Source organism: Parastagonospora nodorum (assembly GCF_000146915.1).
Source record: "Parastagonospora nodorum SN15 chromosome Unknown scaffold_1, whole genome shotgun sequence".
Classification (NCBI taxonomy): Eukaryota; Fungi; Ascomycota; class Dothideomycetes; order Pleosporales; family Phaeosphaeriaceae; genus Parastagonospora; species Parastagonospora nodorum.
In genome coordinates, this window is record NW_001884549.1 from 1,102,973 (window position 1) to 1,120,798 (window position 17,826).

The window sequence follows — 17,826 nt, forward strand, 5'->3', positions numbered from 1 at the left end:
TCAAGGATCTAATCGTATGACTCAGCTTTATGCGATGCAGTATACATTGCTGACTGCATCATATCCTAGTGCAGTAAGTACCTATTATACTACAAGCGCGGTAGTATACTCACATCTAATCTGCTGCTGAGTACTCAGATAATCAAAATGACACTCAGACTTCGACAATACACTGTATTTTCACGAGAACAAAGCCAGAAAGAGTGGGAAACCGCGCTAAAGTGCATGGTGCGCCATAATTCTGAGCACTATCGGTGAGTCTCAAGTGCAGCAATCCGGCACTAATCCTGTCATCGTTGTTTTCTTAGGCACGCTACTAGAAGTCAAAAGCCTTTGGTTCGCAGTACTAATCTTAGCAAAGGCATATGCAGACTTGATAAGAGCGACGCACATCAACTAGATCTTATTACCATATATATCCAATCAGAATATCTACTGCTCCACTTTAACATATAAAAAAAGCATGGGTTAGAGCTAACTTGCTATCGGTGAGAGCTGAATCGCTGCACTTGAGACTCACAATATTCAAAGGCAGTTCTATTAAACTGTCTAACTCCAAAGATTGATTAGCTCTTCGCAACATAGTAATTAGCTACTAAGTCTATTTAGGCTTATATATAAGATGACAGTTGCTCTCTAACAGTAGGTTGAGTTTAGACAGAATGCGCACGAATTATTGCTGCACCTGGTATCGAGGCGAGGTGACATGACGTCATTCCATCTTTCAGTCTTCTGCTACAGCTTCGACTGTCACGGTAAACATTGACTAGCTCTCGAACGTCTCATGAAAAGCTCTAAATTAAGCGTCTAAAACTATGAAAGGGTCGCCTACTAGGAAAAAAGAATAGGACACGCCTCGCCAAAGGAGGCACGCCACTTTGTCTACTCAAAGAAAATATTTCACGTTCCAGACATACTTGGTACGATCTATCATCACGCCACACAGAAGGAAAGAATTACCTGTAAGTTTGCCAGAACAAGCGGTCTTACTGGCCTTCCTCAAACTGCTTCTGAAACCATCCCACCATAGCACTAACAGTTGGATAATTCCACATTAATGTTTGGGGTACCTTGATCTTGAGTTTGCTCTGCAACTTTTGTCTAAGAGCGATAGTCATGATGCTGTCAACACCGTAATCCGATAAGGGCACACGGGTATCGATCTCCTCGATGTCTTCAACGCCCATGACCAAGGCGACGCACTCTCGAATTTTGACATCAAGCCAAGGCTTGAGATCTGCGCTCGCTGTTGGGCGACCACTGCTGTCGCTCGCATTGCCAGATGCAGGTGCACTCTGATCTTGCGCGCGTGCTTTTCGAACAACAACTTCTTCGAGAAGCGCACATGGGAGAATGTCATCTGCTTCAAGCGCCAAGGTACGCGTAACGACAGCTTGATCGACGTCGTACTTGGACATGTGCTCCCACGCTTGGAAAGCCTCATCGCGACCGACATCAGTTATTCCTTTGCTCTGCAGCTCCAAGGTCAGGAAGTCGGTAGACGTGGCCATACCTAGGCCGCGCCAAGCTGTCCATTGGAAAGCAATTGCATTGTCGCCCTGACTCCGACGATGTGCTGCCAGGACGTCGAGGAAAGAGTTGCCGGCAGCATATGAACTCTGTCCAGATGTTCCGACGAGCTGTCCTATTGAAGAGTAGAGCACGAAAAAGTCGAGAGTGCCAGGAGGGAAAGCTTTGTGCAGTGCGAGGGCGCCGGAGATCTTGGGCGAGAGTACTCGTGCGAAAGAGTCTGAGGTGGTATCCACTAGCAAGCTGTCTTCGAGCACACCACTTGCGTGAATGACACCGAGGACGGGTGGTAGTGAAAGTCGCTCGAGTGCAAAAAGGAGTTGTTGATGCGCATCTGCAGCGCCAATGTCAAGGGAAACAAAGTAAATGCTAGCACCCGTCTTCTCCATGGCCTTCACTCTTTCCAAAATTGGCGCTAAATTTTCAGAAGCTTTTGACCACTGGCTACGAGCGGGTATATCACGCCGCGAGATTACGACGATACGACGTGCACCCTTCTCAATAAGGAAGTCGCAAGTCTCAAGACCAAGAGCACCTAGTCCACCGGTGAGGACATATGTACCTTCGGGCTTGGGCAGAAGAGTTCGAGCGGTCGAAGGCGCATAGCGTTGTTGCTTTGTGAATGGCCTCATTCGTGCAACTCTTGGGACTCCGTCGATGTAACGTGTGATATCCTGGTCTTGCACATACTTGAGTGGCATCACCGGGAAAAGCGGGCCTTCGTTGTCGATGAGTCCACCCCAAATGTCAGAATGCTCCGAGGCGACGACGCGAGCAAGACCATACAAAGCACCTTGGGCCAGCGCGGTAGGTGATCCAGCCAAGAAGGTGCGATCAAGAATTACAAAGAATTTTGCAGAAATGCTGTTCTCGACAAGGAATTTGATCGCAGTTGCAACCTCCCAGATAAATCGATGAGATGCGCTTGCAACATCCTCGAGCGATGTAACTGTACCTGGACAATAGATTACGGTCGCGTTCTTCTCACGCATGAACAGCGCCCCATTATCACGAAGTTTGGCGGCCGAGGTCAACTTCACGATTTTTGGAGCCTGTCGCTGCAACTCATTCGCATATTGCTCAAGTTTTGCATCGTCTTCAGACACAAGTACGATTTGTTCCAGTGACAGAGGCTTCTCGGACAGACGGGCTGGAACCCATGCAATCTGATGTACCCCACTCTCAATGCTTGTGCTCTTCGTTGGTGTGGCTTCAACCTCCGTGAACCTGATTGACTCGATTCTGGCCAGGAGTGTACCACTCAGGTCAAGTACAGAGATATCCGCGGAACAAGCATGGACTTGGCTGCTGCTTGCTTCGGTTACGTAAAGGTGATATCTTTTCGGCGGTGGATCGGACGAATAGATGGTCAACCTATCGATGTGCGAGACAATGCGTAGTTTGACTTCGCGTGAGAACAAAGTAGCACCGACTGAAGTCGCAGCGTCAAGTGTAGCACCCCATGAACAAGGATCCCATGACATTGTCTCATGTTCAGGGTCGTTGTCGAGCGTTACAAGCATCTCTTTAGTGTTGTTATAATGGTCGTTGACGGCCCATGGAAATGCCATCCCTGACACGCCAGTCTTCTTGAGGTAGTCTACCGAGAATGTTTCCGAGACGCGGGTACCAATTCGTTTGATAACGGATGATACGTCCAGAGATGGTAGTACGTTTGCACTTGGTTCATTCTCCCAAGATGCAGTACTGTGCGTCACCCATGACATATCGTCTGAAGAGCTAAGACGTGAAGCAACCTTGACACTCTGTCCATCGACAATGACCTGAACATTGCGGACATCGTTCGTGACCGCGAGAGGTACGCGAAGCTCCATCTTAGAGAGTACTTTGCCACCAGTCGCTTTGATAAAAGTGTTGACGTAGACTGAGACCGGGATGATATCCGTTCCGTGAAGCTGGTGTGGCATCGGGAATGGCTTGCTGCTTTCGTCAAGAGCGGTGGTGAAGATTGTCATATTAGTTCCGGCGACAACCATCCGCTGGCCAAGCATGTTGTTCTTGTCAGGATCGTGTACAGTTTGAGCACTAGCAGAGCCTGTCGACACCTCTTTCCAGAATCGCTTGTGGCTCCATCGAATCTTGGGAACCTCTCTACTCCACTGCCGACCAAGGAACTTGAAGTCGATCTTGACGCCCTTAGTCCAGAGTTGTGCGACAGCATGAAGAATGCATTTTTCGGCAGATTGCTCTTTCTTCATCGTATGGATTGTAGTGAAGTCGCTCGCCCCATTCTCAGCCAAGGTCTCATCAAGAGAATGTGACACGATTGGATGGGTTGAGACTTCCATGAAGATCCTGTAATGGTCTTCGATAGCTGCGGTCACGGCAGGTCGAAGCCATACTGGCTTGACCATGTTGTCAACCCAATATTCTGCATCTCTGCGAGCTGGGTGTCGAGTGTCCGCCTGGGATGTCGAATACAGCTTGATATTTGGCGGCTGTGGGTTTAGTGAACCTTCTAAGCTTTCTTTCAAAGGCTTTGATAGAACCTCAAGCATGGGACTGTGAAAGGCTATGTCTGTTTTGACCTGGAACACCCTGATACCTCGATTTTTTAACTTCTCGACGTATTCTTCCAGGGGCGCATTGAGGCCACTGATGACACAGGATGAAGGTGATGAGTCAATAGCGGCCACTATATCAGTCCTGCCACCTAGCTCTGCGAGGACCTCAGCAAACGGCAGACTCACGAGGAACATGCCTCCGCAACCGATAACTTTGGCGAAGAGGCGTGCACGCCTTGTGACTATGATCATTCCCTCCTCCGGAGTAAGGCAGCCGGCGGCTACTGACGCAGCGATCTCGCCAACGGAATGTCCGATTACCGCATGGGGATGGACGCCCTTGGCCTTGAGGAGTTGAATCAAACCAATTTGCGTCATATATGTTAAGACCTGGACTTGGCCCGAACTTTCAAATCTGCCCGTCTTGAGGGCCTCAATTGCAGAATAGCCTAGTTCCTGTACCACAACAATGTCCAGTGGCGCCACAGTACGGTAGAAAACCGCATTTTGAAGAAGTTGCTTGCCCATGCCTGACCAATGACTTCCATGCCCCGAGAAAACCCAGACAATTTGCTTGTTGATGTTATTGTCCAGGGTGCGGCTTTGTACAATTGAATCATGTTCTGCTCCTTTGGAGAAGAGATTGAGCGTCTCGGCAGCCTCTGTGTGACTAGAGACGATAAAAGCGGCACGGTTTTCGTGATGAGCTCTGCGTGTTGCCAAGGTTGCTGCGATAGATCTAAGGCTTTCGTGTGCGCCGGCTGGTGAGATCCACTCAGCCAAAGCTGCACTCTGCGCTGGCAGTCTTTGTTTTCCCTGCGGTGCGGAGAGTAACAGGAGAGTGGGGTGGTTATCGTCACTCGTTGAGGCTGTAAATGGGTCTGCGGCATGTGCAAACTGCTCGATGATGGCATGACTCACCGTTCCGCCGTATCCGTAAGAACAGATGGCAGCACGACGAGGACTATCTTCTGTGCCCCACTGCGTGCTCTCTCGAACCACATGCAGACCGGACTTCGCCCAATCCACCCTGGTGTTGAGTTTGTTAAGTCTTGTCTGTGGGGGAACGATCCCTTTCTGGACCGCCATCACTGCCTTCACGAGACTGATGGCACCAGCGGCAGCCTCGAGATGGCCAACGTTTGGCTTGATAGATCCGATGAGGGCTGGGGTATCTGTGGGGCGGCCCACTCCATATACTGCAGAGATAGCAGATACTTCCGTGGGATCACCCAAAGGGGTCGATGTGGCATGAGCTTCGATGTAGCCTACTGTCAAAGCATTAATACCCGCTTGTTTGAGGGCCTTCCTGGCCACCAGCTCCTGCGCTTTGGCATTTGGAGCCATGATGCCATTTGTCTTTCCGTCCTGAGCGATGGCGCTTCCTTTTATGGTGGCAAGAATGTGATCTCCGTCCATGATCGCATGCGACATTTTCTTGAGGATGAGGATTGCAGCACCTTCTCCTCTAGCGTAACCGCGGGCTTCCTCATCAAAGGAAAGGCAGACACCATCCGGAGAGAGTGCACCAGCTGCTCCTAGCATGTGGAATAATGCCGGGGACAAGCAAACATTCACTCCACCCACAATTGCAATCCGCGATTCTCCTGCGAGAATGGCTTGTCTCCCTGTATGGACGGCGACCATGGATGAAGCACACGCCGCATCTACCGCAGCACTGGGGCCCATTAGGTCAAGATGGTATGAGATTCTGTTAGGAATGCCATGCGCTGTGGTTCCGATCCCCATCCACGCCTCGATGTTGGGTATGTCTTCGAGTAGAAGTCTGGAGTAATCATCCGAGTCAACACCAACGTAGACAGCAGTGTCAGACCCTGAGAGTGACTGTGGGTTAATTCCAGCGTCTTCGAGAGCTTCCCACGTAACTTCCAGGCCAAGTCTTTGGTGAGGATCCATCTGCTCGGCCTCCTTGGGTGAAATACCAAAGAAGGATGCGTCAAAGTTCTCAAGATCCTCAATGAAGTAGCCTTTGGAGATGGTCTTCTCGATGACTTTTGCGTTGCGAGTGTCTCGTCGCACCCATGGTTCCCAGCGCCAGCTCGGGCTCTCTCCCGACGCATCCTTCTTGTCCATTATGAACCGCCATAGTTTCTCGGGCGAGTCATTGCCACCAGCTGTGCGGCATGACATTCCAATGATTGCTACATCGTCATATTGGATTTCAGAAGTCCCGGTGGGCGGCGGGACGGAAGATGCAGCTGTTGGAGACGAAGAATTAGATGCAGATAGAGACAAGGCTGGCGTCGCTGGGTCATCCGGGGTCGCCATGGCCTAGGGTTGACCGGACAATATCGAAAGCACTACTGTCTTATATCTCAGCAGTCCACTATCGGTTCACATGCTATCTTTTACAAACAATTGCCGCAAGGGCATCCTTTGATGTGTACCCTTGTTCAACTAACACTCTTGCTAGTTCATCTGTGTTCCGCGCGTTAGCTGGCCCACAATCTACCAATCTGAGCCTTTCGCCGTGCGTCTCCATTTTCCCACCTGTCTGCCGTGAGGATGCATGCATAGTTCGTCGGCATTTCCGCGCGGCTCGACCCGGACGGTACCGAAACTATGTAATTGTTTTGAGAGTTGTCCGCCGTGATGGAAGGGCAGACAATCGCAAGGAGTGTAAATGGGGTGATGCTGCTGATGATCGTTTACCACAAAATGTACTTTGACCGTGAAAGCAGATTAAGCATACTTCGACTGAAAGATCAGAGGCCGCAAGAAAGACAGGCGGCCGGTGTCGAGGGAGCATCGCAGATTCCGCCATCCTCTCCCTTGTCGGGCCTAGCATGCTCGCTCTTTGCTAGCGCACGCGATGTGTGCTGCGATTAAATACGACCAGTTGGTCCGGAATGGGACCGATCGAATCAGCGAAATACACATCGCTCTTTTTCCAGGCCCTGTCATCTTTAACCGCACTTTGTATGAGGCGTTCGGGCCGTTTCGTGGTTCTGCTTAGTGAACGCGTGGACGATCTGTTGGGTACCTGTTCGCGGGCCTTTCGCATGGGTCTCCATGGAGTACTATTGGTACGGAGACCGTCTTTTCCTAAGCATGTGGTCAATGCTAGGCGCAACGAACGATAGTCCTGGCAGCAGTCAATCGGAGCCGTGTGGAACCTGCTTTGACAGACTGTAAGGACGCATGTAAGGCCTTCAACTAACATAGGAGCTTTTCCAACTTGGTAGGTGTACCGAGCTCAGTGTCTTCTGAGAGAGGCTTGGGTAGTGATGGTCGCGTCCAACGTCGATCCAAGCTCTTGCGGTAAAATGTTGCTACACTAGCAGCGCGCCATGCTCGTATGATCTAGGACGACTAGGTCCTGGGCTTATTCACTAGTACCCAGAACTAGTTCTGACATGATGCGCAATCCGCGGAGTCGTTTGCGCAAAGGGCATAGGACCGGTCTCGTGGCAGAACAGGTACCCGCTGCCGTGAAACGGAACGCAAGCGTGGCGTCGACATTTTGATGACCAAGCCCCTGCAACATGTAAATTGATCTTAATGATACCGAGACTGGAGAGATGAAGTACTGTTCCGTGATCGGGTCATGGAGAGAGGGTTGTGGCTCGCCCCGCGGAGCGCGACAGGCGCAGCAGGCGCAGCATGGAAGACCCTGCTTGTTGCACAGGATCTGGATGCTGAGTCAGCTCCACTTCCCCGATCGGATTAGCAAGGGTGCTATACTTCGACACAGTCGACTGACATGCGCATGCAAATTTCTGACTATCTCGCGTCTGCTCATGCAAACATTTTTTCCTCCCTTGCTCATCGCGTGCGCGTGGCCCGTCAACCTATGGTCTGTAAACCGGTCACGGAAAGTGGGCTACAACGACCAGGCGTCTCCACAGGAGCACCAGGTACCTATTCTTCCGCTGATGCGGCAATGTTGTCGAACAGATTTCTTCAGTTCTCCTCAGCACCTGATCCACCCCCACGCACTGCTTATCTGTGCTCTCCATAACACCGGCAGCCGGTTCCGCCCAAGCTGCTTGCGTGCAGAAAGCCGTGTTATGTGTGATCTTAGCCGACCAAGAGTCTCACCGCAACACTTCCAAAGCCTGCTAGAGACATCCACATTATTGACCCGAAAGACTGCATATACACTCCTTTTACCCATTTACATCAAGTCGGCTCGTCCTCCTAGCGTTGAAAGAGGTAAGCGACGATGTAAGCACCTTCTTAATGTAATCGAGTTTTCGGTGAAGATTGTGTCATTGGTACTTCGATGCGGCTACCTTTCGAATATTTGTGCCTTGATACACCACTAGTCGCGGGACAGTAGCGGGGAGCCTACTGAATCGCCTGGACCTTGGCGCAAACCATTCCCAAGGATGAGGTACCGACTTGCAAGATTCTTTGCGTTCGGCATTTGTTCAAGCGCGCGCGTAGAACGGTAAAGCTAGAAGCACGAGTAGCTATCAAACGTCCGGGACGTTACGCCATCGAAATCAGGCGCAAATAGTCCGCAAAAGGGCCGAGTGACGACTTGTGGGATCTTCCAACTCGGCGGAATCGCGCTAATGAATCGAGCTAATGAATCGCGCGCCGAACAGCGGTGTTCATCGTTGCCAGTTATAACGACTTCCGGCCCTCCCGTACGTTTTGGGAAGCGTGGAGAATGCATTACCTACTGTAAGCGATCATGCGGCTTCGATGTCAATGCGCCGAAAGGATCAGAGACGGCCCTTCATTTCACATGTTCGCTGACTTTGCGCCCGATTAGGCACTCTACATGAAAACGCGACTCGCATAAAGTAAGGCACGCAACGTGAAAAACCGTACAGATCGGACCGATGAGACACATTATCGACAAGCACAAGATTTCACAGTTCTTGTTGCTTCGGCACACCGGGAGATTACCAACCTCAGTCAAGCTTACAGGAAAAGTGGTTTCAGCCAACCGCGTGGGTAAAGCGGTCCTTGGACGATAGGCAGAGCAAAAACATGCACATATATGAAGGCTGGATAGACGCGTCTAGAACACAAGACGTATACCCGCAAAACCGCTTGCAGATCTCTCTGGATCCACATCAAACACCTCGGGTTCTAAGCAAAAGGTTACACGAACTTTGCTATTGCCAGGTTCCGTCTACACGAGGACACTGAGCTATCTAGCTGTACATTCTTCACCATTGCCTTCAACTCCTTCATATATGCGCCGCGCGGGTCAGATATACAATTTGTGCCTACAGACTGCAAGCTATTTTGGCGACGCTCTTGATGAATTAATTGAGCTTGGCACCTTAAGGTCGGGTCAGAACGAACAGTGCCGAGACGTAGCGTGGCCACTGTCAGCGGTGCGCTTGCACCACATGTATCCAGGACTGCAAGTAGCAAAGACATTAGTGCTGAAGGAACTCGTAAGCTGTCAGGTGGTACGAACGTCACTGAGATAATGGTGAAAGAGCTGGCCCAAGACCGGAGAAGGGCGAGCAAAGTAATTGTACTCATAAATCATGCTGCCGTTTGTCCAGTGCGCACCAACCAACCGAACAGTTATGATGACCGAGGGATTGCTATCACATGAGCACGACCAATTCAAATCCTGAGCCGACACAAGTCTCTCCACAAGCATTAAGACTTATCGCAACATTTTTCTCCAGAGCCAGAAAGCCTCCCTTTATGATATTGATATGCTCATGGTTGCGGTCTATAGATGTCTATGAAGTCTTGATATGTAGTATACAAAGTTTTCTCCTAAACCGTCTTCAAGACTTCTCACAACGCACTGATGAAGACCTCCGGTACATGCAGACCTTCACACAAGGACTATTCGAAGTAATTTCTTTGTATGCCTTATTTTGTAAGATTCGAAAACGCGTGAACATGGGTGAACTTGGCTGCAAACTACGTTCATTCCCAACGAGATTGTCAACAAGCCCCGTACCGCGATCTCGTGATCATTCATGCTCAGAACCAGTCGCTTAAATAGGACGATATTTCCAAGCTTTGTCTAAAGCTTGAAGTATCTTCCACGTGCCCAAAGCCTGTTCAAGGACCTTTTTTTCGTGTTGGATGTATCTTGATGTATCCAGAAAAGCTGATGACATGCTCACTGTGAACGTGATGGGGTTAATGATAGGTGCATAAACCTGCTTTGGTGCTTCATGGGTGTCTGGCTACCCTTAGGACTATAGGTAGTTGATTGCCGCTGCGTGATCAGATGCATAAGCATCATAGCAGGTGGGATACAAAGTCCCGTCTGCCGACTCGACTACCCAAAAGAAAAATCCAAGATCAAACACATTTATGGTGACGCGGCAGATGACAAAACATTGCGAGGGTTCACTGTCCCGATTGATTGTAGCAAGATGTTTCGTTCGCGAGCAAAACGTTACATTAAATTGTACCTCACCCACCGCGACATTGCCTTGGAGGATACCGCTGTATACCTCTTGCCTAGTACCGGTATGTGAAATTGACAGTCGCCTGAGAAGCGCTGTCGATAGTAGCCTCCGTATAATAATCACCGTCCTTGCGGAGATTGAAGACCGTAGCGCGCTCAAGCCCCTCCTTACTACCATCAGAATGCGTAGCAGCCGCATTCGTAAACACCACCATACCAAAGTCGCTCATCGGGACCTGCACCCCATCATATGTAAAGTCTTCCACAATCCACTCGGCATTCTGTTGACACAGCTCCGATCCCCGTGCTGCGGTCAACGTCTTTCCCATGCTCTGGCCGGTGCTGAGGGTTCGAGAGTTTGACCGTGCCTGTGGTTGATGAGAGCACGTTGACGTCGACCTGCATGACGTCGCCGGCGCGGATTTTGAAGTTTATGTAGTCGCCAGAATCGGCGGGGAAGAACTGATACCACGATTCATAGTTGACGTTTCCGTTCTCGTCGATGGTGAAGTCTACCCCGGTCTGGAGAATTGCGCCTTCGCATGTGTCGCCGTCAATGCCGACCCATGCTGCTGCTGATTCCTTGCCGGCTCCAGGAACGTGTCTAGGGACGGGAACGGTGAAGCGACCTGTGGCTGTCTTGAAGGTGCTGCGGGAGGGAGTACGGAGGACAGCACCGCCCCAAGTGGGTGAGTAGTGGGGGCCATAGACTGTGTTGTTGGTTTCATCGCTCTGGGCGCTGAATGTCCGTTCTTCACTGGCTCCAAATGCCTTGGAAGGGTTGGAATGATGGAGTTGTCTGCCTTCTGCGCGGGCTTTTATCCGGTCGGCGAGCGTCCAAGGAGCTGCAACCGCTGAGGTGGCGAGCGCTGCCGTCAGGAAAGCAACGGAGAACTTCATGATGGCTTAGTGATGGTACTAGAGTAGATACAAAGAATATCTGGAGATCCAAAGGTAAGAGAATAGACCAGCTCTGGACTCTACCGGTAGTAGAGGAGATAGACCAGTGGTGCTTGCACTCCTTTATATCTGCATCCTCGCAACTCGCGTATACATCCTCGCAGATAGACTTCTGGTACTCTAGCACCATGGCAAATCTACAGTGGCCAATGATACCTTCCTGATAATATTTAGCTTGATGCAAATCCCCTGAAAACCCACTCGACTTCCAGGCTCAAGCTTGGAAAATATACTGGCACTTACGGAGCGCTAGTGTTCCGTGAAGCTACTCATGCCTTCCTAGTCTTGTGTATGTCGAGACAGCAAACCTAGAATGAAGGCAAGGCGATATGACTATTTCGCCTGAATCAGGTGGCGTTACGGGAGAGTAGCATTATTGTAGTACTCCCAGGCTCTTTACCCCTCATTGCGTGTAGGGCCAAACTTTCAACACGAGTCAGACATGCTGCCGCGTCGAGACCTCCACCATATGCTTCAGTCCAAGGAAGGGGAGATTCACTGTGCATTTCGCAGATCTAATGCTTTTCTGGAATCTGAATATAACGATGGTAGAAGCATGTACAATAGTTCCTATTCAGGTAGCCTCAAGGTCAGCCACGATACGACTGGGAGATGACCCAAAAGAGAAGAACACATTACACCATCATCAATTCTGACGCCAGGTTCGGATAAGTTTCCTTGTCGAAAAAGCTTATCGTTGTTTGCCGTTTATCGGCGCTGATGACATGGATGAGCATGTTCTTTACTGGTACTAGCCATGGACGGGAAGTTCGAGAATCTCGTGTTTGACAGCGGCCCAAACCTTCTTGGACATTCGCAATCGCCAAGACGGCTTAGACTAGTTTGTTTCGTTCTTCTGATTGCTTGGAAAGTCTCCGCGTGCATCGCCTAGAACGGTTCATCGCCGGTTAAGGGCTGGATTAAGCTCTGATAGTTGAGCCTTGCAAAGGGTTGACGAACTACAAACAACATTTGCGCTAAAGAACGTTCGATGGCGGCAGTGGTTAGTCAATTCAGAGATAGCCTACTCGATTTTCTGCCGCACTGTCATCTCAAGCGCGCAGTTCACAGGGCGACTGCTGTAGCCCGTCATTACCAGAATTCATGTATGCGAAGACCAAATCCCCTATTCGCATGCTTCAGCGCCTTATCTTTTGATTCATTTGCCCTTATAAGACTTCCGCAATTCGCTAGTTCGAGCTGCCATAGATCTGCATAGCAAATGGTGTTGCAACATCGCACTTAGCCTTGAGGCTGGTGCCGCAAAGAACCAGGTTTCCAATGAAGTGCGTCCAAGGATGAGAGGGCGAACAAGTTATGCTGAGTATTGGAGAACAGGGTCAGTACCTATGCTAGGGCGGTGCGTAGTAAGTTTAAATGCCGTTGGAGCAGTCGCGTGGCCGGATGCACCGATGTTCCCTCCATCAGATTAGAGTTTCGGGCTAATTTTACCCACTGCCTAGGTAGGTCTTCACAACCGTTCATCGCTACGCCTGCAGCTATCGCCATTTCTTCTGGTAAAAGAATGTCTGCCAGTCGATACTTGCTCAAGCGAGATTTGCGCGAGTACGGAAATGGTGTGACAGGAGCCTCGAGCATTAAAACCGACGTACACTCCCAAGAAAAACATGTCGTCACAGCATTTCCGCATTGCAGTAAGAAATAATCCTACAAAACTGAAGAATAGTTCCCCGCACATCTCAGGAACCCTTAATCTCCGCGAAGGCTGCAACGAAGACATTCACCCGACGCCCGAACCACTAGCGTGTCGAAGAGACACTAGACTCCGCTGCCACCACAAGGTTCCTACCCATGTACTCACCCAATCGCCACCGCGTAGAAATTAGAGTTTAGAAGGAGAAAGAAAAAACCGAAAGTCGGACCATGACAAGTCCTGAGAGAGCGGGATATGCTGCAGGCGACTTGCCACATCTCACAAATGAACAAGGTACATCCATTCGTTGCCTAGAAGGTCCTTGAGAACGCTAGATTGTGACTATCGGTGCTTCTCAAAAGTAAAGCATGTCCTGATCAGTTGGCGATTAGCGGCTTCCCATGGGACCAGGCCCGTCTGGCGATTTCAGCACAAACGTCTGGACTTTGAGTACTGCGGGCGGGAAATCGGAGGAGAGGAAACCTGCCTTGAGCCGACGAGAAACTCAATCGATGTTGGCCAATAATCTTAGAAAATAAAAATAGGTACTGCATCAGTGGCCCCTTCAAATTCAATGATCCAGGTCAGACTTGTGATCGTCACACTCGTAAACCTCCGTATGCAAGTCACATATGCACATCCCACAAAAAAACCCGAACATACACAAGGCGTGAACCGAAATCTATTCACTCTCACATTCAACTATACAAAACAATAGCAAGAATGACGCTACGAGAGAAAATGAGATACATGGTGATGGTATCAAGAAAATCGTACACAAGTTGATGTTACCTCTTTTCCAAAAACCCAAAACAGAGAGGGATAACGAAAGTCTAGAATGACCTGATCAAATGCACCGCCCCGCAAAAAGAATACAAACAAGTACATGAAGTCGACCGACTATCCGTTGTTTGTTCGCTCGTGCGCAGGATAAATGCGCAGAACATGCTCCATATCGCCGTGAAATCGTTTCCCTTCATCACATGACTTCTTCGCCTTGCTTCATAAACTCTCGCCAATTTACAACGGCTGCTTTCCAACCCTCCACTTGCCATCCGCCACCGTTTCAAACTTGACGTTTCGTCCTCGTTGTTTGACTGCCTGGACGCCACCTGCGTCCAGCCATCGTCCAAGATTCTTGCACTGACTGACATCGAAGAGTTCTAAGTCTCTGCATCCCTCGATGACAGCCTCGACACCGGTCCCGGTGACCCTGACACAGCCGCGCACAGACAGATTGCGGAGTTCGAGGAGGTGTAGGGATATGCAGCGGAGGGAGGTGTCGGAGACGGCGGAGCCGCAGAAGGCGAGGTTGAGATGTGTGAGGGAGGGGAGGCCGAGGGCGAGGACTTCTGTTGCAGTATCGGAGAGGGCGCAACAGAAGGACTGTATTGATGTTAGCGATAGTTCTCTGTCATAGAATGGTGTGGCTTACCAAGTCCAACTCCCTCAGCCCCTTGGCCGCGTTGGTGAGATAGACGATGGCGTTGTCTGTGAGGTATGTGCAGTCGGCCAAACACAGCTTCGTCAACCGCGGGAAGGGGTAGACGCTCCAGTGCTGGAAGCCCACATCTGTGATAGTTGTACATCTTGTCAGATCAATGCTTTCGATCCTGTTGGCGGCATGGACAGCAATATGCGCCATGCTTCGGTCGGTGATGTGCTTGCAGTAACTCAGGGTTAGCCTCCGAAGCTTCGGGCATCCAACAACCGTCCCCGGTGGCAGTGGTTGCGGCGGCGGCTGGCTGTTTGCCCCCTTTCCTCTCCGGCCGTTCATTTGCGCTTGGTGCTGTGCGTGTGCCATTGCCATTTGTGGTGGAAGTTCGGGAACGACCCAGCCGATTATGCGAGCGAGAAGGTTGTCTCCTACTTTTCTGCAGTTGCTGAGGTCGACCTCTTCCAGTCCTTTTGCCTTTTGTACCATCTCGAGGACTGCCGGTCCTGTAATATCCCACACGCTCTTCATGCGCCATATCCGTACGCTTGGCCCGCACGTCTTGGCCAACTCTGCAAAGCCTTCGTCCGTGACGTGGAAGCAGTTGCTGATGTTGATGTATCTTGGCCGCGTGCCGACAAAGGGACATATTATGTCGACAAGTGTGCGGTCAGTGACTTTTCGGTTGAATTTGGTCAGATCGAGGTTGTGCATGATGTCGGGTGATGAAGAGATGGTCTTGTGCCAATGCCACGATACGCTCCGCAACTTCATCAGCTCGTGTATGTTGAGATACGCAAAGACCTTGGTCAAGAGCGGATCCGGTAACCTTCCTCTGCTGTACTTGCTCGGTCTCCTTATCATGCGCGGTCGCTTGAAGTCGAGAGGAGCGTCTGGTGGCGTTGAAGTGTGCTTTGAGATGGGCATGGGCGACGGCGACAGTGGCGACCCGTTTGCCGACGGGTTTTTGGGAAACTCGCTCTTTGTCGGACTGTGCGGAGACTCTGGAGTAGGCGGTGCTAATGACCCTCTTCTCGATCTCGATCGGACGTTATCCAAGTCAACATTGAGGAACGGGTCAGGGTCGAATGGCTCCATGACCTTCTCCTCTCTTCGCGAGGGAGTGACGGGGCTGTCGATGTGGTTGGGGATGTCATTGAAAGTAACGGTCGGCACGCTCTTCTTTCGCCTCGGCGTTCGAGGAACTGTGATGTCGACAATCGCAAGGTCGTCGATATTGGGGGTGCCATTGATGTCGGCCATGTGTACGTCGTTGTCCTTTGCGGTCTGTAATCTCTCTTTCGCGACCGACTCGACCTGCCGCCGTACATCTGGCGTGCACTTTTCCCACAGCTGGTTCAGGGTATCCCCACTGATCATCAGAAGCTCCACAGAAGAGACGGAGCGGACAGTCGCGGTTCGGCGGGGTGCTAGTGAGAGACTGACGACTTCGCCAAAGTACTGGCCTGTTTTTAACCGCGCCCTGACTTCTTGGAAGTGGTGTTCACCTGCGGCGATGGATCTTCTGCGGCCTAGAATGGGCGATGTGTGTCCGTTCATCTCGGGCCCATTCACATTCACCACCTCGACTTCGCCCTTGACGATGAAGAAGACGTCGCGCCCCTGAGTGCCCTGCTTGATGATGTCGTAGAAGGGAGGGAAGGTGAGCGGCTGCGCGCGCATGCCGATAAAGTGCAGGATATCGTCGGGCAGGCTGGAGAAGAGCGGCAGTTCTTTGAGCAGAGGTCTCACATGGACACCACCGTTTCCGAACGCGCTATGGGCTATTGCGTCGGTGAGTCCCGGACTCGGAGACTTCCTTTTCTTGTATGCATTGACGACGTCGCCATCACGCAAGACACCTGTCTCTGCCATGACCACGTCGCCGTCCTCCCGTTCGCGCTTGCCCGTGATCTGGCGCAGGGGAAGTGCGGGGCGCTTGCCGCGGAGCTCCTTCTTCTTGCGCTCCAGGATGGCCAGCCGCTCCTGCGCTTCGTGCATGATGGCCATTTCGACCTCGGGGAACTTGGGCAGCTCCTTCTTGAGATCCTCCTTGTTCAGACGCACGACGAGCGAGCGCATGTTGGCGATGATGGTGGCGGTGCGGGGGATGTCCATCAGGATGCCAATCTCGCCAAAGAAAGCACCAGGCTTCAGTTCCGCATATGTACTCTCCTGGTCCCGGGAGGTGACTCGCACGGCACCGCGCACCAGCCAGTACATGGCCTTGCCCGTCTCGCCCTCGGTGAGGATGGTGTCGTGCGGCTGGTAGAGTTGCGGCTTGAGGTGCAGTCCTACGGCGGTGAGGAAGGAGTCCGGGGCTGCCTGGAAGAGAGGGAAGGAGCGCAGGCGGTCGAGCAGGTCGAGTGGGAGACCCTGGATGGTAGAGGCGGCCAGAGGAGAGGGGCGTATGGGGCGGGCGGGATTGGTGTCGCTGTCGTACGCGCGCACCATGGCGAAGGGGTCCGGGACAGCGACACCGCCATGGGCGCGCACCGGACCGCCGCCGCCGGGCCTGTATCTTCGCATCGTGGTGGTGCTGGCGGGGGAGCAGCGCCAGAGGCAAACAGGCGGGTGTGAGGGCGGGATTAAAGCAGCTCAGAGAGGAAGGAGCTCGTGCCGGGCAAGGAAAGAGCAATGGGAGCGGTGGTGAGGGCTCAGCTCATGGTGCTGGTGCTGGTGCGCGGTGTGGTGGTGTGGTGGTGCAGCTCTTCTAGTACGTGTCTTGTGCGCGTGTGGGTGCTTGTTGCGCGAAAGAGCCGCAGGCAGGCAATGCAATGGCCGCGGGTGAGCAAGCTACAGCTCGGCTGTCCAATTTTGGAAGACGGTGGTGGCTTTGGGCGAGCTGCAGCCGTGTCTCTCGCGGATGCAGTGCGGGTGCAGTGCGGGTGCTCAGATGCGGTGCTGTCTATGCAGAAAGAGGGTCACTGAGGGTGAACCGTGATGCTTCCGGGAGGGATGATGCGATGCGGGCGCGGCTTGGGCTTTGCGGGAGCCAGCTTCGACCATCCTTCTCGAAACGCACAGGCCCCCCCCCCCCCAGTGCTTCAACCCCGAACTCTAGCTCAGCCTTACACGGCGACGCTTTGCTTATTCCCCTACACGGCGTGCTCGTGGCAACTTCCCGCGCGCCCGCTGCTGTTCCCCGGTCCGTGTGCAGTTGTGCAGTTGTGTGTGCTGACCCCGTCATCTACATCTGCACCCAACTATCGCGACATCACCCTGCACGCTATCAAATCTACCCCTGGCATGGCCCACTCGCTTCACACCGCGTTGCAGCCCCATCTTGTTAGTGCATCACTGCATCACCTTTCCAAACTCGCAGTCATCGCCCAGCAGTGCCATTCACTCACGA

General features: G+C 51.9%; 5 protein-coding genes across 5 annotated transcripts; 1 reads left to right on the plus strand and 4 right to left on the minus strand.

Moving 5' to 3' along the window:
- Nucleotides 1-986: 986 nt before the first annotated feature.
- Nucleotides 987-6,149, minus strand: SNOG_00477 (hypothetical protein; the record flags this gene model as incomplete). The annotated part of the gene is made up of 1 exon (XM_001791110.1): nucleotides 987-6,149. The coding sequence occupies one exon, from the start codon at nucleotides 6,147-6,149 to the stop codon at nucleotides 987-989; it is 5,163 nt and encodes a 1,720-aa protein (XP_001791162.1).
- Nucleotides 6,150-7,232: 1,083 nt separating this feature from the next.
- SNOG_00478 (hypothetical protein) lies at nucleotides 7,233-7,538 on the minus strand (the record flags this gene model as incomplete). Its single annotated transcript, XM_001791111.1, has 2 exons — nucleotides 7,233-7,379; nucleotides 7,500-7,538. The coding sequence occupies 2 exons, from the start codon at nucleotides 7,536-7,538 to the stop codon at nucleotides 7,233-7,235; spliced, it is 186 nt and encodes a 61-aa protein (XP_001791163.1).
- Nucleotides 7,539-10,475: 2,937 nt separating this feature from the next.
- Nucleotides 10,476-11,322, minus strand: SNOG_00479 (hypothetical protein; the record flags this gene model as incomplete). The annotated part of the gene is given in 2 exon segments (XM_001791112.1): nucleotides 10,476-10,790; nucleotides 10,810-11,322. 2 exon segments carry the CDS (start codon nucleotides 11,320-11,322, stop codon nucleotides 10,476-10,478), a joined length of 828 nt encoding a protein of 275 aa, XP_001791164.1.
- A 2,734-nt stretch (nucleotides 11,323-14,056) lies between these two features.
- Nucleotides 14,057-17,000, minus strand: SNOG_00480 (hypothetical protein; the record flags this gene model as incomplete). Its single annotated transcript, XM_001791113.1, has 2 exons — nucleotides 14,057-14,422; nucleotides 14,490-17,000. 2 exons carry the CDS (start codon nucleotides 16,998-17,000, stop codon nucleotides 14,057-14,059), a joined length of 2,877 nt encoding a protein of 958 aa, XP_001791165.1.
- A 108-nt stretch (nucleotides 17,001-17,108) lies between these two features.
- On the plus strand, nucleotides 17,109-17,262 carry SNOG_00481 (hypothetical protein; the record flags this gene model as incomplete). Its single annotated transcript, XM_001791114.1, has 2 exons — nucleotides 17,109-17,187; nucleotides 17,237-17,262. 2 exons carry the CDS (start codon nucleotides 17,109-17,111, stop codon nucleotides 17,260-17,262), a joined length of 105 nt encoding a protein of 34 aa, XP_001791166.1.
- Nucleotides 17,263-17,826: the final 564 nt, after the last annotated feature.